Below are 26,777 nucleotides of genomic sequence, written 5' to 3' on the forward strand. Positions count from 1 at the left end.
ACGTTACGTCACTTCGGCTCCCCCCACCTCCCCGCCGCCCCGGGGGTCTCCAGTAAGCTGCAGGCTTCCGCCAGCCGCTTGCGCGCGCGAGATTTCGCGTGGCAGCCACCTGCTGATGCGCAGGCTTTGCCAACCCAGCTTTTCCCCGCTGGATACTGGAGAGTCCCATCAGTCCACGAGGACATGCGCAGATTAAAACGGGGAACCGAGTAGTTTGAAGACCGAGAAACAGGGCAGCACCCCTCCGGTAGTTTTTTTCTCCTCTCTCGACTTTTTCTGAGCTGACGCTTTCCCTCATAACTAATCCCCTGGACACCTTTCTTGCACCACCCCTATTTATTATCAACACATTTCTAGGGCACTTTGTGTGAGGATTAAGTGCGTGTATATGTATGTGTGTGTGAATTTTTATTACTTCCCACTTGAATAACTATATGTGTTTTAAATTTCATCTTGAGATGCACGAGGGGCCTACATTTATTAGGCTACGGTAGACACAGACCCTACGGCCCACAGTACTTTTAGAGGCTTACGAAAATATTTTAATTTCTTATAAAATCACAATTTAAAATAAACTTTTAGGTCGATGAAAACGTTCTGTGTAATACTAATATTTTAGTGTTTATATAATTTTAATAATGTTATTATTTTTCTTATAATTTTCACGGAGGAGAGGGCCCAGGAAGGCAAAAGTGCATAGGGCCCGCAAAACAGAATGCAGCCCTGGGTGCAGTTTGCACACAACCATCTCCAGTTACTTACTTAAAAATTTTTTTTCTTTTGGCATACACCTAGACACATTTCCAAGTGCTTTCCAGATGTTAACTCCTTTAATACTCGTAACACACCTATGAACTATTGTTATCCCAATTTTACCCAGATAGACTGAGTCACTTAGAGCTTAAAATAATTTATCCAATGTCATCTAATTAATAAATGGCAAAGGGGATTCTGACCCAAGCAGCTTAGCTCCAGGGTCCCTGCTCTAAACCATTGCACTAGAGACATTATCTCTTGGTAACTCTAAGCAATCCGAATCAATCATAGCAGGTAAATTTTAAAGCAAACTAGCCAGGCTACTTTGAGCCCTCTTCTTGCCTTTGCCTACAAAGATTTGAACAAATGCTTAATATAGTTTCTGACAGCTCAAGGTCTGATGATCCTAGCCTCTCTTATGTTCCCTGCCCCACTATTTCTTTTTTTTTCTTTTCTTTTTCATTTGTTTTATTTTGTTTCGGAGAATCATCTTCACTATTTTTGCTCATTAACATGAATTTTACAGTGCTTTACCAAAAATACAGTGCTGTTTTGTGGCAGAACATTGAATTTTTTGCTTATTTTTGAGTTTATGAACATTTTAGCATATTGAGTCATCACAAAACAAACATAGTATAGTGTATATCTCTTAATTTGAGTGAATCTTGTTTTGTATCCTCAAATCGCATTTCATAGTTTTATTCATACAGATGTGGAATATTTTTTCCTGGACTTAGAATCCTTAGAAAGTGTTGTTCTGTTGTAAATGATTTCTGGTTTTTCTGTTTCAATTCCAGAAAAGCCATAAATTTTTATGTGGTGCTCATGTAGCAACCAACGCTCTTAAGCTCTGTAAGGTCTAATTGTTTGTTCATAGATTTTCATGAATTTTTACAATGACATATTATTGTCAGACAATAAAGATAACATCTTTTCTTGTTGCATCCTTACCCTTCTTACTTGTACTTGTCTCATGATATTGGCCAGACCCTTGGTGCCATGTTGAATAGGAGTAGTACCACCAAACTTTTGTCTTTCTTTTGACTCTTTGGGAATCATTCTAAAATGATTACACTATTAAATGTTGTGCTCACTGTAGCTACTCCTTATGAAGTAAGTAGCTACTCCTTATTCTTCTAGTTTGGTAAAAATGTTTATAAAGGCGGAGTGTCATATTCTAACAAATATTTTCCCAGTATCTATGCAAATGATAACAGTTTTTCTCTATGAATTTCTTACACTGGCAGATTTGATGTTAAACTTTTCCTCCATCCTTGGAATAAACCCTATACGATATACTATTATTTTTTTTAATAATATGGTCTCTTGGTTTCCATTTGCTTGCATTTCAAATAGAGCTTTTTTTAAAAAAAAAATGAATTTCATGAGTAAAGTGAGACTATAATTTTCTCTTGTCTCTCTCTTCCTTTCTCCCTTTGTTCTAGGTCTGTGTTGTTCCTGTCCAGTTTAGGTAAGTGTACACAATTTCAAAAGAAAAAAAAGGAGAGCTATTTTTCTATTGAAATGGCTTCTGTAAAATAGGGATTATCAATTACTTAAATTCATTAATACCTGTAAAACCCAGTTATGCTTGCCATCATTTAGATTGAAGAGTGCAGGAGAGTTTTTTTTTAACTGCCTGTCATATATCCATAACCATAACTTGTTTATTCAACCCATTACTTAATTTTTTTCTTGAAAATTATCCTTTTCTGTTAAGTTTAATTTTTTGTAAAAGTTATTCATAGCATTCTTGTGGTTCTTTATATCTCTTTTTTGGTAGCTACTTTCCCTTTTCTATTCCTATGATTTATTCACACACACACTCTCTTCTTTTTTCCTCATTAGTTTTTCTAGATGTTTGTCTATTGTAAGGTTTTTCAAAGAACAAGCTTGTGGTTTATGGATTATCTCCATTTTTTTCTTTAATTTTTTTTTTTTTAAATTTCAGGTCAGGGTTGACATATTTAAAATAATATGTCAATGTGAAAATCCATGAGAATCTATAAACAATGAGATCTAATAAGAGCTCAAGAGGGTTGGTAAATATGTGCACCACATAAAAATTCATGACCTTTCTATATATTAGCAATGACCTATCTGGAATTGAAATAGAACATCATTCACAACAGTACAACACATTTTAAGAATTCTAAGGCTGATTCTTTCTACTTTGATTTATTTTCCTCTTCTTTTTTTAGCTTTTTTTGTTGAACACCTAGTTTGCATATCTTTAGTGTTTCTTGTTCCTTAATATATGCATATAATATTATATATTTCCCTTTTAGTACAGCTTCAGATACATCCAACAAATTTTATATGTATTATTCATATTTCTCTCATAATATTACATAATTTCCCTTATGATATTCTAATCCATGGTATTTAGAAGTGCACTTTTAGTTTCCAAGCATATGGGAAGATTGTTTTATTTTTACTATCTTAAAAAAAATATTTTCTATTGCTCTTTAATTAGCTGATAAAAGAGTGCCGTATATATGAAACTGTTTTTTTTGTATCCATTGTGACTTTTTCTAAACTCGGTGTTGAATTTTTGAAATTATTAAATGTGTGCTTTTAAAAATTGGACAATCTCTTTGTGTTAAGTGCAGGAATCACAGATAGATCAAGTTTGTTCATTGTGTTGTCCAAATCTTCTATAACCATACCTGTTTTTCTTTGCTTGTTATGTGAATTTATAAGAGTAGTATAGGAAAGCTTGCCCTACAGCTGTAAACTTGAAGTTCTCTTGCTGATTCTTCCAGTTGTTGCTTATATAGTTAGTGGTTGTGTGGTCAGGTGCATATAAGGTCCTGAATGTTACATCTTATCAGTGGATTTTTATTTTATCATTATGGAATATAGCTCTTTTTTATTTCTAGTTCTATTTTATTATTTTTTTAAATTTAGCCTGGTTTTGATGGTCCCTTGTTCCTTGATTGTATTATTACATTTTTATTTCTTCAAACTTCCAGTAAATAGTTATTTTATAGTCTCGGTAATTTCAATATCTGAAATTCACTGCCCGAGGGAAAGAGAGGGAATCTAAGGCTCTTCTTTGTTTGGATGCCTGACCCTCCACAGTGTCTGTTTTCCTCTTCGATTTGACAACATTTACTATAAGCTTATATTTGGACATTCCAAGTTCCTGGTAGAATGCCTGGCACGTAACAGATGCTAAATAATTACTGAATAAATAAATCACAATCAATCTGTGTACAGTATATCTAGAGAACTTGGGTTCACGATGCTTCCTTCCTGAAGGGGTTTATGTTTGCCTTCACAAGTCACTAGGAGGCGCTATGAACCTAGGTTACTAATTTCAGGAAGCTTTCACTGAAACACGGCGTGGGGGGCGGGGGGCGGAAGGTTGGGGAGCCTGAGGAATGTTAGGAAAAAATGTCAAATTCAGGGAGGACACCTCTCTGCAGAAAGGAAAGATGGTACTGAAAGAACTAAGAAGCCGGTTTCAGACAAAGATGATGATGATGGTGGTAATAATAAAAATAAAGTTAAAATAAATGTGTTAAACACCGGATTCTTAATTTTTAGTAAGTTTTTGGGTTTTTTGTTTGTTTTATCATTTCAGTAGTTAGACTGAAGAACTATTTCTGACCCTCTTTTGTGGCTAAACTGGATGTGATTTTCTCCTTTCCAATTCGAAGGTTTTTAGCCCTATAGGCTATGAAATTCTTTTCTTTCTTATCTCCCTTCAAGTGATGTAATTTTATTTCCCTGCCCTTTGTTTTTACGCTGTATTTCTGCATTTTCTGTACAGTGGGAAACACTGTACTCGGAATTGTCTGGATCACCGCCTATTTTTTTCTCAGTTCTTCCTTTCCCTCTCACTGGATTCAAATGTAAAGATACAGCTTTTCCAGGAGCTGTAAACGGGCCTTGCAAATCAGAGACTAACCGTGCCACGAGCTTTGCCTCCTTGATATTTCAAAACACTGGAGAGAGTTACTTTTAGTTTTTAAAATTAACAAACTATTCTGAATTGTTATAAACGAATCAGAACTCATTATAAAATAGGTTAACTAGATTAAAGAAGGTGGCCTGATTGCTGGAAAACTCTCAGGATATGACCAGTGAGACAGTATATCTGGAATGATTTATTTGCGTGCAGACCTCAAGACGAACGAATCAGCAATTGCATAACTAAGTCTTCATTTGCATAACGTTGTCTACAAATAAGCAGGATCCGGTGGAACGGACACCGTTTTCTTTTCTTTTAGAAGACATCGACGGTACAATGCCTGAACTAGTGAAGTCTCTGGCCCCAAAGAAGGGCTCCAAGAAGGCGGTGACCGAGGCCCAGGAAAGAGATGGGAAGAAGCGCAAGTGTAGCCGTAAGGAGAGCTACTCCGTGTACGTGTACAAGGTGCTGAATCAGGGCCACCCGGACCCTGGCATCTGGTGCAAGGCCATGGGCATCATGAACTCGTTCGGCAGTGACATCTTGGAGTGCATCGCGGGAGAAGCGTCGCGCCTGGCGCATTACAACAAACGCTCGCCCATCACTTCCAGGGAGATCCAGACGGCCATATGTCTGCTGCTGCCCGGGGAGCTGGCCAAGCACGCTGTGTCCGGGGGTACCAAGGCTGTCACCAAGTATACCAGCTCCAAGTAAATGTTTATAGCCACTTTTCAGAGCCATTTCACATTTTCACAATCAGAGCTGCGCACTAGCTTGTGCGGTTTCGTGAACTCTGGGATTTAAATTAGTGTCAGGGGTAACGCTTAGCAAAGTACTTAAAAAGCAAGAGATCCTCGGGTGGCAAATCTACTGTATATGGTTTCTGACAACTGTTCCGCGTACGAGGGTTCCCAACGGCTAAAGTGAACGTGCACTGAAACCACTTAGTGCTAACCCCAATCCTTGGAGCTCTAGGTCACCTTTATAAAATTTGTACAGGGTGCTCTCTGGGCTGGAATCGGTGCTTTGTGAAGCTCTGGTCTTGGTTTTATGTAAAGCGTCAGGCTGTAACGTCCAGGAGACCACAGTTATGTTTGAAAATCCCACCGTCTAAAACCGAAACTTTCTTAGTATGACTTTGGAGGGTCTTCCGCCTAGGTTCATTTGTGTGGATCTAATTCCTTTTCCTCACACTCCCTCACCCCCAGCCCTTTGCCTAGGGCTTTCAAGTCCTGGCTGAACATTTTATCTAAGATTCTTTACAAGCATATTATGTTGGGTGGCTGCAGCTCTCCAGTAAGGGGAAAATAGTTACTAACTTTTTATTTTCTTTTATCTCTTTCCTGGTCATTAGATTTTTGTTTGAAGAATGCAGTCTTCTCCCCACTCTCCTGACTCGTTTTACAAACTAGACCTGTAAAATTCACAGAATTCTGTATTCAGCCGCCTGTCTTCTCACTAGAGTAGCCGCATAATATAAAGATTGGCTCTGCCGCCTCCAGTCTGTCCTTTTCTGTCCCTGGTGAGCTCCCTTCTGAGCCCATCGCCCTATCCTGCCTCCATATCTCCTCCCTCTGCTCGGTTCAGAAACTGTGGAGGGATCCTGGCAAGGAAGAAGAGAGGGACCCAGGGTCGGCTCAGAACGCAGAGAGGAAGAACTGTGGAAGTAGAGATGCTTTTTAATGTTGTGAGCTGAACACTGAGGTTTGGAAGCCTACGGTTTGTGATCGCATAGTGCCCAAGAGATTAAACCCCGGGAAATAAAGAGCAGGGCTCTTCCCTCATTTGTCCGGAAACTGCAAGGTAGAGGTGTCCTTCAGGAAGTCAGGAGAAAAAGGTTCAGTTGAGGGTACTTCACCCATAAATGGAAATGCCAAATCCACCCAAGCATTGCTATCAGTGTCCTTGAGAAACACTCCTAGCCAGCCTCCAGGGCCAGTCTATCTGGTCTCCATTTTATTGTCTCAAAAAGGTAGATAATAAAATAAGCATGAAGATACAAACAAGTCTTTATTTTCAGGTTACTGAATTACAATTCGACTGTTTCTGATCACCTTGACTTTAGTCTGAGGTAATTCTGAAACTCCTCTGTTCATAGGGTATTTAGTTTCCATTCCAGAGTCACTATGAGGGCTTTTTGTTTTTTACCTGCTCACAGCCTTTGGATAATCACCCACCTCACAAAAATCAAAAATCTGTGCTATGGCCCCAAGCCCTGAAAAGTCTGGCCCTCACCTAACTCTCCAACCCAACCTCAGAGGATTCTTTTTCTCCCTTTTGTTTTGTGTTGCTTCATTGTTTTTTGGTTGTTTGTTTTTTTTCCAGACCTTTGCCGTTTTTCTCTGTCTGAAGTGCCCCTGATTCCACATCCATCCCCAGCACACACACAGTTTATTGATCAACAACTTCTATTTCAGCTTAATCATTATTATATCCTTGGGGAAGTTGGCCTCCATTGTTAAAGGCTCTCACAGTCACAAACAACTGGATGTATACCCAGCCCCCCAAATTAATCATTACTAAGAGGACATGGGACCCTTAGGATTGATGTGGTTGAATCAGAACCCCATTCCTGAGGCTAAGAGAGGGACTCTGCCTTCCCTGGAGCACAAGACAGGGAGGAAAGGGACACCTCAACAAAATTAAGTCCGTATTAGAAAGGAAGAGGGCAAATGACTTTGGGCAAGGCACTTGCACTGCCTGATGTAAGGGCCTTCTAGGCAGACAGAAGGAGCACCCACCAAGTTCATTCATATTCAAGTGCCAAGCACTAAATTATGTACTGAGGACATAAAGCACTTGAGTGTGCATCAGAATCACCCAGAGGGCTTGTTAAAGGACAGATTGCTGGTCCCATTCCCAAGTTTCTGGTTCATTAGCTCTGGGGGAGATCTGAGAACTCGGCTTACTAAAAAGTGCCCAGCAGATACAGTGCTGCTTGTTTGGTAGGAGGCTTTGAGAACATCTAATATATGGTGAAGAACAAGCTACCAAAGCCCCTGCCCACATGAGCTTCCTGGTGGCAAAGATAATTGTATGATAGAAGAAGGTGAAGGGTGTAGATTCCACATTGTTTGTAGACGCCAAACAATGAAGTTTAAATTTATTTTGCAGATGACAAAAATTTATAGAAAGCTTCTGAGCAGGGACTGACATAATTGGCTCCAGTGTTAGGAAGGTGTCTCTAATGGCAGTAGAGAAGCGATTCCATTCAGTATTTTGTCAAATATTGATTGGATTTCCTCTGTGAGAGGCCTTAGTTACAGTGGTGAGACAGACAGGCTGATCTTCTGGGGCTGATATCCAAGTGGGAGGAGAGAGATAATCAACACATTGATAACTCAGCAAGATATTTCAAATAGAAGTTCTGAGGCCTGTGAAATTATTTGAAATAAAACCAGGTGCTGTGATAGTAACTACGTGATCCTTTAGATAAGGGAACCCACAACCCAGGGAATAAAAGTTCCAGGCCAAGGCAGGGAGGAGTTTGTGCTCAAGGATTATAAGGTCTGTATGCTAGGAGATTAGTAACGTAAAGGGGTAAAAATGAGGCTGGGGATTAAACAGGTACCTGAACATGTTGGACCTTATAGGCCAAAAGAAGGCACCCAGATTCTTATTGTGTCATGGGAAACTCTTAGAATTTTTAATAACTCTAGCCACTATGGGGAGAATGAATTTTATGGGATCAAAAGTAGAAAGAAGCAGGGAATAAAATTGAAAGCTTATTGCAATAATTCTGGTGAAATTATTAGAATTAGATTTAGGAGGAGAAAGTCAAAAGGATTTATTGAAGAGTTAGGTTTTACGGGTGAAGAATCAAGTAGCTAACATTTGTTAGCCCTTTATATGTTTAGGAAACTATGCCAAGCTCTTTAGAAACATAAACTCACTTCATCTGCTCAACATACACATTATCTAGATGCAACTTTTCTCTCCTTTTAATTGAGCAAAGTGTGGGGCTGGTGTTAGACCCAAGGCAGTGTGGCCCCAGAGGTTCTGTGCTTATCTACTTCCCTGCGGTGCTAATAAAGTTCTTGGATAATCACGAATTCTAGGAGAGGATGAGTTTTCTGAGACTGGAACATGACAATTTTTAAATCCCCTTAGCCAACTCCATTGTAGATGTCAAGTGAGTAGTTGTATATGTGAGTCTGGAATTCAAAGGCAAATGGGGACTGGGCATAGAAATTTTTGAAAATTTTGGAAATAGATATTTTAATGTTGTCAGCATGGCATGAGATTGGAGATTACCCATGAAGGAAGAATAAAGAAGTGAGTTTATCCTGGAGGCATTCCAAACTTTAGAGAAAAAGAGACAGCAAAAGATTCTAAAGAGTGACAAGTGAGTTTGGGAGAAAATCAGGAGAGCGGAGTCAAAAAAGTCAAGAAAATAATGTATTTCACCAAGGAGGACATGACCAAGTTGGTGTGATGTCTAGAAGGCTAAGAACAAACATGAGCTTTGGATATAGTTAATAGAGATCCCTGGGAACTCGGGTTATGGGACTGAAGGGAGGCCCAGACACCATCTGGGACAACTTCAGTACTCAATTATTACTTCTTTCCTAGGAACAGCTCCACTCAGGGCTGAGCGCCATGTGTGGCCATTATGTTTTTACCCTCTGTCTTGGGCCATCATATTTGATCGATGCAGGCATCTGCCCAGCTGGATCAATCAGATTTGTTTTCCTAGAAATTAGGAAAAGGACCTGAAGAAAAAGACAGGACCGAGTATTCACTAATTGCTTAAGTGTGGTCAGCAAACTTAACTTTCAAGAGAATTTATTTTGTTTAAATAATCTGGAATTGTTTTTTTTTTTATGTTTACATCCAAAAGAACTTCCATTAATGCACTTGCAACTTCTTAAGAATATATGTAAACTATATTTGTCAAACATATGCATAAACACATAATCCTATGTTTTCACTCAGTCCTCACGAAAATATGAATTTTCGCCTACATTACAGATAAGGGAACAGTGGTTAGTAATTTACCACAGACCACAAAGATAGAAAATGGTAATTCAAGACTTCAAGTGTATGTCTTCATGGTTCAAAATGCCACTTTCTTTTTCTCTGGGCCTCTGAGAAATGTCATGAGAAATAAGAATGCTTATAATAGCAATAATAATAGCCCAAACATGGAGCATTAACCATGTGCCATGCACTGGCCAAAATGCTTAACAAATATTAATGTTATTCACCCCCAAACATGTAAGATAGGAACTACTGTTGTCTCCATTTATAAGGAAACAGAGGCATAGAGCGGTTGGTTAAGACACAGAGACAAAGAATAAGCATCCCTCTGTACAAGCTTTCCAGCTCCTTTTTATCTCTGAAAAGGGGTGTTGGGAATGTTTCTTGTAAACTTAATAAATGATTTATTCAATGACATAGACCCTGTTGAATATATTTATCAAGACTAGCAATGGAAGACAAGTTCAAAGGGCCTTAAGAAGAAATTCATGGACTTCCTCCTTAATCAGGCTAAAAAATAAACACCCCACTGTTTTTATTTACTTTTAAATCTCATGAGATACAGTCATTTTGGGCCTTCAGGCCTCTGAGAATCAAAATTTTTCCAAATGGGCTATCTTGCATTCTGAGTTATGAAGTGTTAAGACCTGATCTAACTTCTCGAGAGTATATAGGTCTATTGCACATAGTGAATAAATGGTGACAAATTTACTCTTTTTCAATGTGTTCTTTATGCATTTTGTCTGTCCTTTCCTCTCTAGCCTTAAATTTTGGATCTTTACACCTCAGACTCTAAAATCCTAGACTCCAAGCTGTTGACAGGAATCCATGGAGCTCTGGGTATTCCTTTTATGAGCCCCATGAAATATCTATCTATGTCCAATATGTGTACTTTTTACCAGTTTCTCAAAGTTTCTCCACATGTTAAGAACTACTCTCCTCGGGGAAACAGTACTCTGAAATATCCAGATTACAACTGCTTAAGACATATGGATAGCCCACCCACCCATCTCTAACGCGTAATGAGCCCCTATTCTGTGTTCTGTCTAGCATGGAACACAGTGGAAGAGATGTCAAGGAGAGAGGCTCACTTGGCATTAGCTTTCTTTGAAAGAGCTTTCTGGCCAATGGAAGGACAGTCATACTGGTAAATAAGTTGAGAAAACCGTATTTGGTATGATAAAGTTAAGTTGCTGTAACAGAGACTCAACAATAAGTTAGCTTAAAGACAGTCTTGTTCATGGAACAGATACACTATGATTAGTCCAGCTCTGTGGGGCAGCTCTGCCCCTCCTGATCAATCAGGAACTCTTGTTCCTTACAAGTCATTGTTCTGCCACCCCTAGAGCCCGATGGTCTCTGCTGGGTCAAACAAGATCAGCACCTTCATAGCTGGCAGGAAGAGGAAAGGTTTTAAAGCTTGGGAGTGTCTTCTACTTACACTCCAAAAAGAGCACTTAGTCACATACTCCCGTCTGCTCCTAGACGAGCCAGGAATGTTATCTCACACTAGGGAGCCACCTGTCCAGCTATACCTTATTATAATACAGCGAACCACTTTCACTGGAAAGAAATACCAGTTGTATCACAATAAACCAAGATGTTTTCACAGAATAAAGCCCATTCTGAGGACACCGAAGAATACAGTGGCATGCTGACAATCCTGAGACTGTAGAAAGTTTACAGTAGGTAAGAAAAGGAAATGGGTAACCCACTTGAGAACTGCTCATTTTGCCTCATTTCCTGATGTGTAGAGAACAAGGTGGGATTTGACTCAGGAAGACCTGGATTTGAAAGGCCCAGTCCAGCATTTATTGTCAGGATATGTGTTATGCAACTCTCTTCTATAATTTAAGGTAAATGTGCTTGTAATCAAGTCTAAGAATATTCAAGATAAAGAATCAACATAATAAGTTGGTAAACATAAACCTGTATATTTATATCAAGCATTTATATCAACCTTAATAAAAGCTGCTTTTGGATTGAGAAACCAGTAGCTTTGGACATGGGAAGACAGCTCAGAGAAGCAGAGACAAGTTGTCCTGTCTCCATTCCACTTTTAAACAAGAGGAAACCCCAAGTACTCTTTTATTTTACTTAAGTATAGTTGATTCACAATGTTAATTTCCAAGTACTCTTATTGTTTCTCTGGTAGAACTTGACTGCCTTCGACGTATTTTATGTTGATTGATCATCCCCCTTTCTCCTCCACCATTTATCATGTGATATCCAAGAAGGCAGACTGTTTTAATGTCTTCAGCCCACAGAAGTGTCTACTTCCATTTTCCATTTTCCTAGCATCAGGGTTTACCTCTTACCTCTTCTGTGATGTTCTCCACCTTTTTTCACTGACAGTTGTGCAAAATGTCACCTGCAGTTTACTGTCCTGTTGGTCTCCTAGCTACACTAAATACATTGAATATACAGTTCGACCTGAGGTTATGGACCAGCTTTAGCGACCTATCTGAAACATACAAAAAAAGAATCAGATAAAATCAACTTAAATTTACAGATTGTAAACAGTACTTGACCCAAACATCTTAACAAAATATTAGAACAGAAAGCGCAAAACTCTTTTGAGTGAAAGAATAGGTGGCCCTGAAAAGGGCCTTTGGTTTTAGTAGGCTCAGGGAGATAGCCAACAGGAGTTCAGCCACCAAAGCCATAAAGAGTGCGGCCCTGCCGCTTGAGCGCGTAGACCACGTCCATGGCGGTGACAGTCTTGCGCTTGGCGTGCTCGGTGTAGGTTACAGCGTCCCGGATCACGTTCTCCAAAAACACTTTCAACACCCCGCGGGTCTCCTCGTAGATAAGACCAGAGATACGCTTGACGCCACCACGTCGGGCTAAGCGACGGATAGCAGGCTTAGTGATGCCCTGGATGTTATCTCGCAGAACTTTGCGGTGGCGCTTGGCGCCGCCCTTCCCCAGCCCCTTTCCACCTTTACCACGCCCGGACATCCCGAAAGTACAGCGATCACACCCGCAGCGAAGTGATCTCCACAGCGCCACTTAGGAGTTTTATAGTAATGTGACGGACCTGTTTGAAAACTGCAAGAGCAGGGGCGGTGACCACATTCAGTTCCCACCCTTCGCTTATTTGTCCCTTGCTCAGAGCTGTGGCAACTATGAGGGGCGCCTGAAGCGACAGTGGATCCTGGAGTTGGGATTTAATAAATGCTCCTATATATGGATACGTGTGTTTGTGCATCCGTACAATACGGGCAGCCGTTGAGTGGGGCAACAGATCATACACTTTCCACAAAGAAGCCTGATACTTGTTCTTCAGTCTTTCCAAAATATGAAATAATCAGTTAGTACACGCTGTTGTCCCTTATAAAATGCTTTAAATACGGTTTTAAATAAATCATATCTTTATTGTTTAAGCTTCCATTAGTTTTGTCCATTTATGTTTGGTTAACTAAGCAGAGCTCTTTGGTATGCAGGCTGGATGACCCCACAGAGGGAACTAAAAATATAAGAAGGTTACACGTTTAAGAGGTCAAGTCAGGTTAAAAATCACTGAGCGCTACATTGGAGGTTTATAAATATGTATATCCCAAAGTGATAAAAAAAAAACCTTGTTCTGCTGTAAGTCTAAGATTTATGGTTTGATTATATATTTAATTGTGGACAGTTTGTATCTGGCATTGTATCTGTCACCGCATTCTATTTCTGCAACCAGGTGGCATTACAGTGTCCGGTCAAGCTCTGGAGACAGCCTTCTCTACATACTAGCTTGTGACCTTGGGCAGCTTACACTCAGTTTTTTTCCTTTTATCGATAAATGTATAAGAAAGTGTAAATTATAGAGCACTTGAATTTAAAAGAGATAATCCAAATTGCTTAAAATAATATCTGTAAATAAGTAATCACTCAGCATTATTTATTATGACATATTATAGTATCATGTCTGCTCCCAACTCCTCTATTCGAAATTCACTCCTCTAAAGTGAAAGTCTAAGTGATTATCTAATTTACTAAAACCTTCTTTTTGAGGACTCCTCAAAATAATAAATACCTAAAGATTTAATTTATGGTTAATTCCCTTGAGTTCCAGCTGACTTGGATAGCCTTGGCTTTTTCTCCATAGTCTGTGAAGAGGCCCAAGTTCGTCAAAGCAGTTCTATGAGTTTACACTGCACAGAAACAAATTCCAGAATGGCATTCTTAACCTGGGCTATATAGATGGATTCAGAGCATCTGGAAACTTTTATTGAGCAAAACCTCTCTCTTTGTCTTTACTTTATACTCCAAGTGAACCTTAGCATTTCCTCCACTTGTGAATGCAGGCAACAAACAGTGTGAGTGGCAGGACCTGTGCTATATTCATAACCATGTTGCAGTTGCAGCCGTCAATATCTCAATCTCTAATATTGTTTAAATATATTACACCTTCTAAACTGTAGTAATTCTTGGTCATATGGGTAATCTTGTTATTTAATGTATTAATAAAGAAACACATGTGAATACTTCACCAATTTGGATTTTTGATAAATTTGATAATGGTATTTTAATACAACTGTTTTCCTTTGTAATCCTATGTATATTATCTTAAGCACTGAAAAGCATTATTCTGGGAAGGGACTCATAAGGTTTATCAGAAATACAAAGAAGTCCATGGCTGCTTCAAAATAAACCTATGTTAAAGACAAACAGTCAGGCCTGAAGAAGAAAATCAAAGCACTTTCTACCATCAATCTATTTCCTACTGAACATAACGCGTAACCTATAATGTGTTTCCTATAAACCTATATCCTTGCTTAAATAAGAAATGTAGTAATGAATATAAATGCTTTTCAATTTCCCTCTCTTAAGGGAATTCTATATAAGTATGTGTGGGAGTATTGTGCATGTGTATATTCCTTAATTCTTTCACTTGGATACTTTGCCAAAGTTTATCTTCCAAAGCATGACAGAACCCTGAACCCAAGAGCTTGTGAACATTTTAATAACTGATCCTTCCTAATAAAGTCAATGTAAATAAGTGAATCTTTAAAGCCCCATAAAGCGGTCCAACTCTATTTTATGTACCTGGACCTCCTCTGCCATCAGCTAGTGCAACACAAGCCCAACTACCAGGTCAAGAGGATCATTGATTATTGCTTTTGCTATTTTCCTACACAAATTTTGAATGCTTAAAGCCCCCAAATTAACTAACCCTCTAAATAGTCACAAAAAGCTATGATAAAACTTTTCCAAGCTAAATAATGACTTTTCTTATCAGATATTGCTGTTATTCCAAGCAGCCTTTACCACAGTTCTTGTACAGAAATCCTGAAAGAGCCTGTGTTATTTCTCCTCATATGAAACAGATTTTCCAGGTAAATGTCAATGAGAATCAAGCAGTTGTTGAAGGCATGAAAAGCCAAGAATGTATAGAATGTCACTTGAGAGCAAGGATTGAAGACACAAAGAGAAGAATTTATATTTTAAAGGAAACTCAAAAAGTTGTCTCTCTGACCTGTGAATCTGTAGGACTGTCGGGATTTTGAAAAAGGCTGAGACCAAAGTGATAAAAACTGGAAGAAGGAACTGTAAAGGTCTCAAAGCTTGAGCTGTCCCGATTCATTGTAGAATATAACTGGTGTGGTTCCTCCACAGGAGATTTTTAATTTTTTGCTTTCCTGAATTGTAACAAACACAACTCCGAGACAGAGCTGAGACTAGGTTGCTTTCAAGCTGGAAGCCAGCTGGGAACCAATCAGCGCGCAGTGGCGCTGTGTGTATATATAACACACACATTGTCGGTCTGGGTACTCAACTCTGAGTCTTTAATTTTTTACTGTTAGGCATCCACACCAACAACCATGTCTGAATCCGTACCTGCTGCGCCTCCTGTTACTTCTGCGGAAAAGACGCCTGTGAAGAAGAAGGCTCGCAAGTCTGCTGGTGCCGTGAAGCGCAAGGCGTCCAGGCCCCCGGTATCCGAGCTCATCATCAAGGCTGTCGGCGATTCCAAGGAGCGCAGCGGCGTGTCCCTGGCTGCGCTCAAGAAGGCGCTGGCAGCTGGCGGCTACGACGTGGAGAAGAACAACAGTCGGATCAAGCTGGGTCTCAAGAGCCTGGTGAGTAAGGGCACCCTGGTGCAGACCAAGGGCACTGGCGCCTCGGGCTCTTTCAAGCTCAACAAGAAGTCGGCCACCGGGGAAGCCAAGCCCAAAGCCAAGAAAGCGAGCGCGACCAACCCCAAGAAGGCTACTGGGGCAAAGAAGCCCAAGAAGGCCACAGGCGCTGCCAGTCCGAAAAAAACCGCTAAGCAGACCCCGAAGGCAAAGAAACCATTAGCAGGTACCGGGGCCAAGAAAGTGGTCAAGAGCCCGAAAAAGGTGAAGACAGCCAAACCGAAGATGGCCAAGAGTCCAGCCAAGGCCAGAATTCATAAGCACAAGGTAGCCAAGCTTAAAGCGGTCAAGCCAAAAAAGGCGACCCCCAAAAAGAAGTAAGAAAAAAAGACTTGAGTACCTTAAAGGCTCTTTTCAGAGCCACCCAATTAATCTTAAAGAACTTGTAACACCATTTTTGCCAGAGGCGGAGGTTGGGAGGAGCGGTTTTATTTCCTCGCTCGGAATGGAGGTCCCAGTGCACAGGAATCTTTCACAGAAAAGGTGGTTGGCTCTGAAAAGAGCCTTTGGGTTTTTCAGAGGTTGGCACTTAATCAGGAGAAACAAATCTACGCCCTTTCCCCGCGGATGCGGCGGGCGAGCTGGATGTCCTTGGGCATGATGGTGACGCGCTTGGCGTGGATGGCACACAGGTTGGTGTCCTCGAAGAGCCCCACCAGGTAGGCCTCGCACGCCTCCTGCAGCGCCATCACGGCCGAGCTCTGGAAGCGCAGGTCGGTCTTGAAGTCCTGCGCGATCTCGCGCACCAGGCGCTGGAACGGCAGCTTGCGGATCAGCAGCTCCGTGGACTTCTGGTAGCGGCGGATCTCGCGCAGGGCCACCGTGCCGGGCCGGTAGCGGTGCGGCTTCTTCACGCCGCCCGTGGCCGGCGCGCTCTTGCGGGCCGCCTTGGTGGCCAGCTGCTTGCGCGGCGCCTTGCCGCCGGTGGACTTGCGAGCGGTCTGCTTAGTACGAGCCATGACAGATTTCCCGAAAGCAGCTAGCTGGTGGAAAAATGAAAGCCTGCCGCCCGCCCCCCCCCCCTCCCCACTGGTGTATATAAAGAGTTCCATTTTGATTGGACAAGGCGTTTGTTCCTTGCGGCTCGCAGTGAAGGTATTGGTAGCGAGGTTCACTCTCCGACATCAGCCTCCCTTTGAATGGCTGTTTTCAACCCTTTCTCACCTTTATCTTCCTTATGCTGTTTCTTTACAATGTTCTTTGGCTTTTCTCCGCAGAACTTAACACAAATTATTACAATGCTTAATCTTGTTTGCAGAATAAAATTTTTAAACTTTGGTACCTGAAACTGGCTTTCTTTTGATCAACTTTTTGAAAAGGCGTGTTGGATGTGATTGGCCAAGAGATTTTTATACCCTCATTCAAATGTAGTAAGGCTAATTTTACGTCAATTTCTTGTTTTCTCTTTTTAAACTCTTAGAGATTTTTTAAAATAACAAAATACTTTCCTTTTATTTCCCCTTTTATATTACAGGTAAGTCGTGTTTTGATAGATTATATTATCTATGAATTTCATTTCAGGATAGTAAAGGGGGTAGTTACAGTATTTGTTATAGAAAAAGAGTGTTGGGTCTGATAGAATTGAGAACCATCAGTTTAGGGGTCCAGAGATCATATGAAAGCAGAACTCCAGCCCCCTGAATACATCCTCCTCTACCTTCCCCATAAGACTTAACGTGGCTTGCCCTTAAGTCTTATGATGAGCCCTTGCACTGCATTCCAAGCTATCATGCACCAGTGTCAGTTTTCTGGCTTGGGGTAAGAGCTGTGGCCACAGGAGGAGAAAGGAATCTCTACTATTAAGATGCATTGTGTTTTAAAGATATATGTAAGTTTCAGATTTTACAAAAACTAAAGAATTTACACCTATATACCTTGTGATCTTATCATATGTCTGAGGGTTCTTTAGGGCCATATTCAAAAAGAGAGGGAGGGGAGACAGGAAAGGAGAAAGAAATAAAACTTTTTGGAAACTATTATTATTATTTACTATTAAGGAATCTACTTGTATGACTACCATGAATCCCAGACTGGGTTAACAGTGAAAAGTTCTGGAGGTAACTACACCCCACTCTGGACAGAAGACTGTGGTTATAACCACAGTCTTCTCTCTCTACCTCAAATGAAAGCCCAGCTGCATGAGTCCTCCATCTCTGAAGTCCTCTTCATGGAATATGCCAAAGCCAGCTGTGTGAGAGGTTTTATCAGAGGAGAGGACGACTTTGTCCTCCCAGAAGACAAACCCTCTGCTTTCTGAGGCAGGTAGCAACCCCAAACCTGCGCAGGCCTCAATTCTTGGAGATTTTCGGAATGCACTAAAACCATTAACTCTGATTAATTTCATGCTTGCTATTATATTAACAAATGTTTACTTTTCACTAACTATAACATTCTCACATAAAAACACCCCACTACGTTTCACAATGTCAACTGAGCTTCGTGTAAAATGGTGTTAAGAAAAACTCAAAACTTGTAAATGGTACACAAGTATGTCCCGTAAAGTCATGCTGAAGCCTTTGTTAAGCTCTGCCTAAACAAATTCTAGCTCCAGGCTATGCAGTATTGTATTCTTTTTTTTTTTTGTATTGGAAACAATTTATTAGGAAAAAATAATAATATGTTATTTTTTAATAACAATTTTGATAAATACAAATGTTGACAAATCAGAGTGTATAGAGAGCATATTGGTTATTTGGGAAATTGTATCATAAAATGGATGGGCTCCACAAATTCTTCGATGTACTTGAAAAAAAGAGTGCTAAGTCAGTTTGGGCTGTTGTCACAAAGTACCATAAACGGGACGGGGTGGGGGCTTGTAAACAACAGAAATGTATTTCTCAGTCCTGGAGGCTGGAAGTCTGAGATCTAGGTGCCGGGATCATCGCCTTCTGGTGAGGACTCTCTTCCGGGTTGCAGACTGTCAGCTTCTCATTGTGTCCGGCTGTTCGGCCACGTCCCAGTCGGGCAGCGGTAGGTCAGTGGAGCGGAGTCGGCCCGGGTCTCCTCCACCCTGAGGAGGGGTCGACCGGCACCGCGCACGAAGCGGCCCTGGCGGGAGGGAGACCAGGGGGGAGGGGGCCGGGGGGGAGCTTGACTCGCAGTCACTTCCGAGGGGACGCTGAGCCGCCAGAGCTGGGGGCTGACTGGCCTCGGCACTCCAACGAGGGGGTGGTCAGGAAGGAGGGACGCTGTCCCTGGGGCCCAGTATTTACAATTAATTAGGGCCCAGCTCAGTAGAGTTGAGACTGGCTATTAAAAACAAGTATGAATTACAGATCAACTTGTCCCATTAGGATGCAAAACAATTCGTTTCAACATGAGATAGTACTAAAGGAGTGGTTTAAATGATCTTGTAGGTCACCAACTAGATTTGCACCTAAACTTTCAACATTTACCAAGTATTATTGTACCATTATCTTTTTCTGAGGGTTAACAACTGAGGACTTGCAGCATTGATGGACTTAATTACTTGTGATACAAGGTCTCTCTATATCATTTTTACTTAGCTAAAGAGTACTTTGATTACTTTAAAGAGTATGATTAGTTTGCATTTCATAGAAAATACATCTTCTAAGTTGACAAAATGTGATGAGAATCATTTTCAACAACCTGCTTAAATAAGGAAAATGTAAGCCCTTTTAATGAATACGTGGGTGGCTCTGAAAAGAGCCTTTGGTTAAGATTGATTCCTCAAAGATCAAGAATTTGAATACTGCAGTTTACTTGCCCTTGGCCTTGTGGTGGCTCTCAGTCTTCTTAGGCAGCAGCACGGCCTGGATGTTGGGCAGGACGCCGCCCTGAGCGATTGTGACTTTGCCCAGCAGCTTGTTGAGCTCCTCGTCGTTGCGGATAGCCAGCTGCAAATGACGCGGAATGATACGCGTCTTCTTGTTGTCGCGGGCCGCGTTGCCCGCCAGCTCCAAGATCTCGGCCGTCAGGTACTCCAGCACCGCCGCCAGGTACACCGGCGCGCCGGCCCCAACCCGCTCGGCGTAGTTGCCCTTCCGGAGCAGGCGGTGCACTCGGCCCACAGGAAACTGAAGCCCAGCCCGAGAAGAACGGGTCTTAGCCTTGGCACGAGCCTTCCCACCTTGTTTTCCGCGTCCCGACATCTCATCAATCTAATCAAGGTGCTTAGCGAAGAGGCAGCGAAACGAAAGTACAAATTTTCTTAACAAATGACAAGCAATTATACTTCGAAGCCGAATTGTAAATTACACTGTTTGATTGGTTAAAAGGGTCTAAAAGCTTGCAACCAATTAAAAAGGAGACCTGCTGTCACATAATTTGCATACCACCGAACAACGTGGAAAATTTATCCAATCAAAGTGTAAAGTTTTAAATACCATATTTGCATACTAGCTCTACAAATATCCTGAGTGATGTTTCCACGACATACTTTTTTCTTTAACTTGGCGTGGTGTTCATCATGCCTGAGCCGGCCAAGTCCGTTCCCGCCCCGAAGAAGGGCTCCAAGAAAGCGGTGACCAAAGCCCAGAAGAAAGATGGCAAGAAGCGCAAGCGCAGCCGCAAGGAGAGCTATTCTGTGTACGTGTACAAGGTCCTGAAGCAGGTCCACCCGGACACTGGCATCTCGTCCAAGGCCATGGGCATCATGAACTCCTTCGTCAATGACATCTTCGAGCGCATCGCGGGCGAGGCGTCGCGCCTGGCACATTACAACAAGCGCTCGACCATCACGTCCAGGGAGATCCAGACGGCCGTGCGCCTGCTGCTGCCTGGGGAACTGGCCAAGCACGCTGTGTCCGAGGGCACCAAGGCTGTCACCAAGTACACCAGCTCCAAGTGACCCCAGCAAAAAAGTACTTTTCGTGGTTAGTCTCAAAGGCTCTTTTAAGAGCCACCCACTTATTCAGCACAGGAGCTGTAATGATTCGTCTCTAATATAACTGCGATAATAGACTCAATTTTATTTTATTGAAACGAACTTGTTGCTGTATGGTGCTAACACTTGAAGTACACAACATATTGTTATGAAAATAAAATACGTATTTACTTTCTAGGTAAATGGTAGCATAGCCTTCTCTTGCTTTCACTGCTCACTTTGGCTACAAGGCTAGCCAAGTGTGGACATGTAAGTATCATTTGAACTGCTGTGATGTGTGCTCTACGAACTGACTCCATGAAAAGTGAAGAGGATTTAAGAAATCCTCTTAAATCCTTGGCAATGCCTTGTTAGTGCTGTGTGGTAGTAAGAAGAATATGTACATGCATTCGATTTGAATAAAGCAATATAACTTTTCTATATTAATGGGAGCAGCACAGTTAATGTGCATAGAAATTGAAAAACGAATATCACTGGTTCCAGGATAGGACCATTTAATTGTAAGGAGAATTTTTCCAAGGTTTGGCTAATGAAAAGTTAGACCATTGCCGAACCCACTGGCAGTTCAGGAAAGAAATACCCTTAAAATATTTTGGTGCCTCCTCTCCCTTAAATTATGTTATTTTCTCTCAGGGTGGATGTTATGATTATTTTGCCCTAGTCAGAAAAAAAAAAAAAAACTTTTTAAGTGAAAATAATTCATACCACCACTCTTCTGTCCTATGTATACATGTATAACAGTCATGAAAATTGACACTTTTCTCATAATCACAAACCTGCTTAAGTTTATAAACTGCCATAAATGGCATCCCATATGGAACAAACACTAAGAATGTATTTACAACATATTTTTAGGATTTCAACCCTGGTAGGAAAAAAGTACTAATAGTCTATAATCTTGTGTAATTAATGACTACCAGGCTTCCCATTCCCAACACAACACATAAATATGCACACACAACATACACCAAAAAATGCATAAACATTCAAACAATACATATAAAGAACAAAAGCAAAATTTTTTTTAATGTAAAAGAATGAAAACTAAAAATAACAGATAGCTGTATTTGAGAGTTTATGTTATTGTAAACAGTCAATTTTTGCTTTCTGTAGTCCCAGAGGTAAACATCTACACCAGGTCTATATGAGCTTTAGGGGAGTATATGAAATCCAAGAAATTACATACAGTAGTGTGTCCATATGTTCGTCTTCCCACCAGAACAGAAAGTATATAGCATTCTGTTAAATTCTAAAAATACTGTCACTTACTGTGCTAGGCAGAATGATGCCTCCTCACTTACGTCTACCTTTTAATCTCTGGAGTCTGTGAATATGTTAGGATACATAACAAATGGGAATTAAGGTGGCAGATGGCACTGACTTTAAATAGGATTATCCTAGGGAATTCCCTGGAGGTCCAGCGGTTAGGGCTCCGTGCTTCCACTGCAGGGGACATGGGTTCAATCCCTGTTCGGGGAATTAAGATCCCGCTTGCTGTGCTTGGCCAAATAAATAAATAGGATTATCCTAGATAATCCAAGTGAACCCAATATAATTACAAGGGCCCTTAACAATGGAAGAGGGAATCAGAGTACAGAACCAGAGATGGCAATGTGAGAAGAATTTGGCCAGATACTGCTGGCTTTCAAATCTAGCAAAGGGCTGTGAGCCAAGGAACAAGGAAAATCCTCCAGGAGCTGGAAAAGACAAGAAACAGATTTCCACTGTTAGGCCCAAGCCCTCTGACACCATTTTAGTTCAATGAAATTCATTTCAGAATATTGATCTAAAGAACCATAAAATTATAAATGTATTGTTGTAAGCCACTGTATTTGTGATAATTTGTCAGACCACCAATTGAAAAGGCACTCACGTTTAAGAATTATTGATTAATGTATTCAATGAGCTTTAAGATTATAACTACATGTTTAAATTTAAGTGTAAATATAAAAATGACTATAGATAGAAGTAAATTCTTCCTAAAGTTGCAGGCTCACGTAATTTTGACATTGTTTTAATTTTAACAGAGGCAATTTACATTTCATTTTTTTTCTTCAATTTTTATTTACTTTTGGCTGCGTTGGGTCTTCGCTGCCGCGGGCTGCGCGTGGGCTTTCTCTAGTTGCGGTGATCGGCGGCTACGCTTTGTTGCTGTGCGCAGGCTTCTCATTGCGGTGGCTTCTCTTGTTGCAGAGCACGTAGGTTTCGGTAGTTGTGGCTCACAGGCTCTAGAGTTCAGGCTCAGGCTCAGTAGTTGTGGTGCACGGGCTTGGTTCCTCCGTGTAGGATCTTACAGGACCGGGGCTCAAACCCGTGTCTCCTGCAGTGAGAGGCGGATTCTTAACCACTGAGCCACCAGGGAAGTCCCCTATGTTTCCTTTTCTGCTAGTGTGTCTAGGGTGTCTGATTTTAACAGCAGAAAGTCTAATTTCATGGAGCAGCACTTTGTTCATTCATTATAGTATTATTACTTCTGATTATAATACTATATCAAAAAGCTTGTCTTCATTATATGTAAAGTGTAGGAGTAATGGGAAAATTTACCTCATAATGTCCATAAATAACTTCATGAATTGCAAATCAAATTGTAATGTTTGCTTTCATTGTAACTACTGCATTTGTTTAAACAAAACTGTCAATGAGTTGGTTTCAGTAATATCCTTTTTTGTTTGTTTTTTGTTTTGTTTTTGGCCATACCACGCGGCTGGGATCTTTATTCCCCGACCAGGGATTGAACCAGGGGTCAAGGCAGTTGGAAGCGCAGATACCTAACCATTGGACAGCCTGGGAACTCCTATAACATTCTCTCTTTCTCTCTTTTTTTTTTAATAAATTTATTTTATTTTATTTTAGGCTGCTTTGGGTCTTCACCGCTGCACGCGGGCTTTCCTCTGGTTGTGGCGAGGGGGACTACTCCTCGTTGCGGTGCGCGGGCCTCTTATTGTGGTGGATTTTCTTGTTGCAGAGCACGGGCTCTAGTAGTTGTGACACACGGGCTCAGTAGTTGTGGCTCGCGGGCTCTAGAGCGCAGGCTCAGTAGTTGTGGCACACTGGCTTAGTTGCTCCGAGGCATGTGAGATCTTCCCGGACCAGGGCTCTAACCCGTGTCCCCTGCATTTGGCAGGCGGATTTCCTAACCACTGCGCCACCAGGGAAGCCCAACATTCTCATTTTTAAAGTAAGGAACAGAGGCTGTGAGAACCAAAGATTATTTACCTCACAGAACTCAAATTCCAACCAATGTCTTCTGATGCAATTTTCTTTCCAAGATGTCTAGATAGAATTCAAAAACACTTCACATGTACAGATTTCTCAACACTTTAGGAAGTATTTTTGCATGAATTACCTCCTCTCCCAGCACTAGGCTACATCCCTTTTCTTGGTGCATTTCTTATTCATCTTCCATGATGTGTCCCGAATCAGCCAAAAAGGAAGACATGGTTAGGCTAGGAGATGAAGCTCCAGATCCCAAAGGCCTGCATGCTGCACTCCAATTCGACTCACTTCTTTTGTCTCCTGGAATAAATGCTTTACCTACCTGGGAGAACTGATGGTGATAAACCCTTCCGAGATCGAGAGTAAGGAAAATGTATGATCATCAAAGCGCCTGATGCTGAAACGAAGTGAAATAAGCAAAAGGTTTAAATCAAGGGAGACTTGACACCATGCATTAGTCAGTGTCCAGTCAGGAAAAGAGAAAACTCTTGGTTATTTTTACAAAGATAATTTAATAAAAGTTGCACAGGTTTTGGAAGGAAGAGCAAAACCCGAGCTGAAGTGTTTCAGAAACAACTGAAACTGGACCACATATAGGGGTCTGGGCACACTGGAGAAGGCAGAGGTACTAGAATGTCGAAGTTTGGAGCGCAGGCCGGGTGGAGGTAAGGCTCTGAATTCTGTGGGGTGGGGCATGATTCTGGGAGTGTAGGATCCATTCTGGGGAAAGGGCCGGAGGAAGCTGGGAACTGAAACCAATTTCTGGTACCAGAGCGCCAAACCATGGCTAGGATGGAAGAGTTCCCTTTCCTAATCCCACCCAGCCAGCCTCCCTTGCTTTTGTAATTGAAAATAAGGCGTGGTGGACAGAAACTCTTGGCTTTTTTAGTATAGAATATAGGAAGGTTTGGGAAAGAGGTGAAACAGAAAGAGCCTGTTTTAATAAGCACAAGGGCTTCTCTATACATAGGCTTATTTGCAGAAACAACTCAGCCAACTCCAGTATCTAACTGCGTTTAGATAACATGCCCAAAACGGGCAACAAGAGGGAATCACAACTCCTCACATGAAAATGTAAGTGGCTCTGAAAAGAGCCTTTGTTTTAACAGAACCTATAAACATTTACTTGGAGCTGGTGTACTTGGTGACAGCCTTGGTGCCCTCAGACACAGCGTGCTTGGCCAGCTCCCCGGGCAGCAGCAGGCGCACGGCCGTCTGGATCTCCCTGGACGTGATGGTCGAGCGCTTGTTATAATGCGCCAGGCGCGACGCCTCGCCCGCAATGCGCTCGAAGATATCATTGACAAACGAATTCATGATGCCCATAGCCTTGGACGAGATGCCGGTGTCCGGGTGGACCTGCTTCAGCACCTTGTACACATACACGGAATAGCTCTCCTTGCGGCTGCGCTTGCGCTTTTTACCATCTTTCTTCTGGGCTTTGGTCACCGCCTTCTTGGAACCCTTCTTCGGGGCAAGAGCAGACTTAGCCGGTTCAGGCATACTTGCTGAATTCGAAACGCACACTAAACTATGATTCTCATATGCCTGCTTACGTCTAGAATCTCGTCTTTTATAGGCGACCTATGCAAATAAGGTGTTCAAGAATATCCAGAACTGATTTGATGATGCATTAGTGACGAGATTATGTAAATTTACTTGCATCACATCTCCTTTCTTATTGGTTGTCTAGTAAAAAGACGATTTTAACCAATCCTACCTCGCATTTGACAATTCCACCCAGCTCTATAACTGTCATCTTGTTGCTCCTTATAGAACATTTCTTTTTCGCTTTTCTTGTGGCTGTTTTTCCCCTGCTAGCACTCAGTATGTCTGGGCGCGGGAAGCAAGGAGGCAAAGCTCGCGCCAAGGCTAAGACCCGGTCATCGCGAGCCGGGCTCCAGTTCCCCGTGGGCCGAGTGCACCGCCTGCTCCGAAAGGGCAACTACTCCGAGCGGGTCGGTGCCGGGGCCCCCGTGTACCTGGCGGCGGTGCTGGAGTACCTGACGGCTGAGATCCTGGAGCTGGCGGGCAACGCGGCCCGCGACAACAAGAAGACGCGTATCATCCCGCGCCACCTGCAGCTGGCCATCCGTAACGACGAGGAGCTCAACAAGCTCCTGGGTCGCGTGACCATCGCTCAGGGTGGCGTCCTGCCCAACATCCAGGCTGTGCTGCTGCCTAAGAAGACCGAGAGCCACCACAAGGCCAAGGGCAAGTGAAACGTTTAGCAGTTCTTCAGTCCCCGTTCCGAAAATCAAAGGCTCTTTTCAGAGCCACCCACTTTTCTCCCGGAAAGCGCTGAAATACTTCGTAAGTGTAGGAGACGTGTTCAAGTCTTAATGTGTAGTTCCGCTTAAATTTTGTTTATATTAGCCTGTTAAAAGTTTTGCGTTTAAAAATGGGAAACCGCTCCCAGGTTTGCCACAAAGGGGCTAAATTGTTAGCCGGTGGTCACATTTTATGCACCATAAATTCTTAGAAAAATTCATGAAACTAGCTTTCTGCCATCCCTTTAACTGAAAAGATGCAATACGTTTGTAAACTCACATAAAGAACCCCTGTTAAGGGAATTCTGTGTCAGGACATAAATTAGGGCTTTTGGGCTATGGATAACGTATATGTATGTAAATGACGATACAGACCATAATGCCTCATGTTGAGTGGTGGTTTTGCATGTACATGAGGTATATACATTATTACATATAATGTATAGTCAAAGGAACTTGGTGTCAAAAAGTAAAATATGAATAAAATAAATGCGAGAACAAAGGAGGAATAGCTGACCAATGACATGTCTGGGCGGGCTTTTTAAATTCTGCGAAAGACGGCATTAGTGAGAATTGTTTAGTCCATTGGTCGTTTCACCTTTCAGAAAAATTCAATGAATGAAGTACACTAAAATCTCTACTAAGTGAAACCTTACTGTTATGGA

General features: G+C 41.7%; 8 protein-coding genes across 8 annotated transcripts; 4 read left to right on the forward strand and 4 right to left on the reverse strand.

Annotated features, from left to right (window-relative positions):
* The first annotated feature begins 67 nt into the window (after positions 1 to 67).
* On the forward strand, positions 68 to 10,070 carry LOC113631856 (histone H2B type 1-L-like). The gene is made up of 3 exons (XM_027128599.1): positions 68 to 247; positions 2,202 to 2,227; positions 4,995 to 10,070. The coding sequence occupies exon 3, from the start codon at positions 5,012 to 5,014 to the stop codon at positions 5,387 to 5,389; it is 378 nt and encodes a 125-aa protein (XP_026984400.1). The 5' UTR covers positions 68 to 247; positions 2,202 to 2,227; positions 4,995 to 5,011; the 3' UTR covers positions 5,390 to 10,070.
* Positions 10,071 to 12,194: 2,124 nt separating this feature from the next.
* On the reverse strand, positions 12,195 to 12,754 carry LOC113631865 (histone H4). The gene has a single exon (XM_027128608.1). It carries the CDS (start codon positions 12,614 to 12,616, stop codon positions 12,305 to 12,307), a length of 312 nt encoding a protein of 103 aa, XP_026984409.1. The 5' UTR covers positions 12,617 to 12,754; the 3' UTR covers positions 12,195 to 12,304.
* Positions 12,755 to 15,375: 2,621 nt separating this feature from the next.
* Positions 15,376 to 16,314, forward strand: LOC113631837 (histone H1.4-like). The gene has a single exon (XM_027128575.1). The coding sequence runs from the start codon at positions 15,466 to 15,468 to the stop codon at positions 16,099 to 16,101; it is 636 nt and encodes a 211-aa protein (XP_026984376.1). The 5' UTR covers positions 15,376 to 15,465; the 3' UTR covers positions 16,102 to 16,314.
* On the reverse strand, positions 16,314 to 16,756 carry LOC113631838 (histone H3.1). Its single transcript, XM_027128576.1, has one exon. The coding sequence runs from the start codon at positions 16,737 to 16,739 to the stop codon at positions 16,329 to 16,331; it is 411 nt and encodes a 136-aa protein (XP_026984377.1). The 5' UTR covers positions 16,740 to 16,756; the 3' UTR covers positions 16,314 to 16,328.
* Positions 16,757 to 18,393: 1,637 nt separating this feature from the next.
* Positions 18,394 to 20,004, reverse strand: LOC113631845 (histone H2A type 1). Its single transcript, XM_027128585.1, has one exon. The coding sequence runs from the start codon at positions 19,890 to 19,892 to the stop codon at positions 19,500 to 19,502; it is 393 nt and encodes a 130-aa protein (XP_026984386.1). The 5' UTR covers positions 19,893 to 20,004; the 3' UTR covers positions 18,394 to 19,499.
* Positions 20,005 to 20,118: 114 nt separating this feature from the next.
* LOC113631853 (histone H2B type 1-like) lies at positions 20,119 to 20,595 on the forward strand. The gene has a single exon (XM_027128596.1). The coding sequence runs from the start codon at positions 20,210 to 20,212 to the stop codon at positions 20,588 to 20,590; it is 381 nt and encodes a 126-aa protein (XP_026984397.1). The 5' UTR covers positions 20,119 to 20,209; the 3' UTR covers positions 20,591 to 20,595.
* A 3,674-nt stretch (positions 20,596 to 24,269) lies between these two features.
* LOC113631851 (histone H2B type 1-like) lies at positions 24,270 to 25,540 on the reverse strand. Its single transcript, XM_027128593.1, has one exon. It carries the CDS (start codon positions 25,343 to 25,345, stop codon positions 24,965 to 24,967), a length of 381 nt encoding a protein of 126 aa, XP_026984394.1. The 5' UTR covers positions 25,346 to 25,540; the 3' UTR covers positions 24,270 to 24,964.
* A 28-nt stretch (positions 25,541 to 25,568) lies between these two features.
* LOC113631847 (histone H2A type 1-B/E) lies at positions 25,569 to 26,642 on the forward strand. Its single transcript, XM_027128588.1, has one exon. The coding sequence runs from the start codon at positions 25,672 to 25,674 to the stop codon at positions 26,062 to 26,064; it is 393 nt and encodes a 130-aa protein (XP_026984389.1). The 5' UTR covers positions 25,569 to 25,671; the 3' UTR covers positions 26,065 to 26,642.
* The last annotated feature ends 135 nt before the right edge of the window (positions 26,643 to 26,777 follow it).

The sequence above is a fragment of the Aethalodelphis obliquidens genome, unplaced genomic scaffold (genome assembly GCF_003676395.1).
Source record: "Aethalodelphis obliquidens isolate GAN/ISIS:26980383/991018 unplaced genomic scaffold, ASM367639v1 scaffold34, whole genome shotgun sequence".
Taxonomy (NCBI): Eukaryota; Metazoa; Chordata; class Mammalia; order Artiodactyla; family Delphinidae; genus Aethalodelphis; species Aethalodelphis obliquidens.

What these genes read in the sequence shown, in the direction of transcription:
- LOC113631856 (XM_027128599.1), top strand. Translation starts at nt 5,012, where the DNA reads ATGCCTGAACTAGTGAAGTCTCTGGCCCCAAAGAAGGGCTCCAAGAAG.
- LOC113631865 (XM_027128608.1), bottom strand. Translation starts at nt 12,616, where the DNA reads ATGTCCGGGCGTGGTAAAGGTGGAAAGGGGCTGGGGAAGGGCGGCGCC.
- LOC113631837 (XM_027128575.1), top strand. Translation starts at nt 15,466, where the DNA reads ATGTCTGAATCCGTACCTGCTGCGCCTCCTGTTACTTCTGCGGAAAAG.
- LOC113631838 (XM_027128576.1), bottom strand. Translation starts at nt 16,739, where the DNA reads ATGGCTCGTACTAAGCAGACCGCTCGCAAGTCCACCGGCGGCAAGGCG.
- LOC113631845 (XM_027128585.1), bottom strand. Translation starts at nt 19,892, where the DNA reads ATGTCGGGACGCGGAAAACAAGGTGGGAAGGCTCGTGCCAAGGCTAAG.
- LOC113631853 (XM_027128596.1), top strand. Translation starts at nt 20,210, where the DNA reads ATGCCTGAGCCGGCCAAGTCCGTTCCCGCCCCGAAGAAGGGCTCCAAG.
- LOC113631851 (XM_027128593.1), bottom strand. Translation starts at nt 25,345, where the DNA reads ATGCCTGAACCGGCTAAGTCTGCTCTTGCCCCGAAGAAGGGTTCCAAG.
- LOC113631847 (XM_027128588.1), top strand. Translation starts at nt 25,672, where the DNA reads ATGTCTGGGCGCGGGAAGCAAGGAGGCAAAGCTCGCGCCAAGGCTAAG.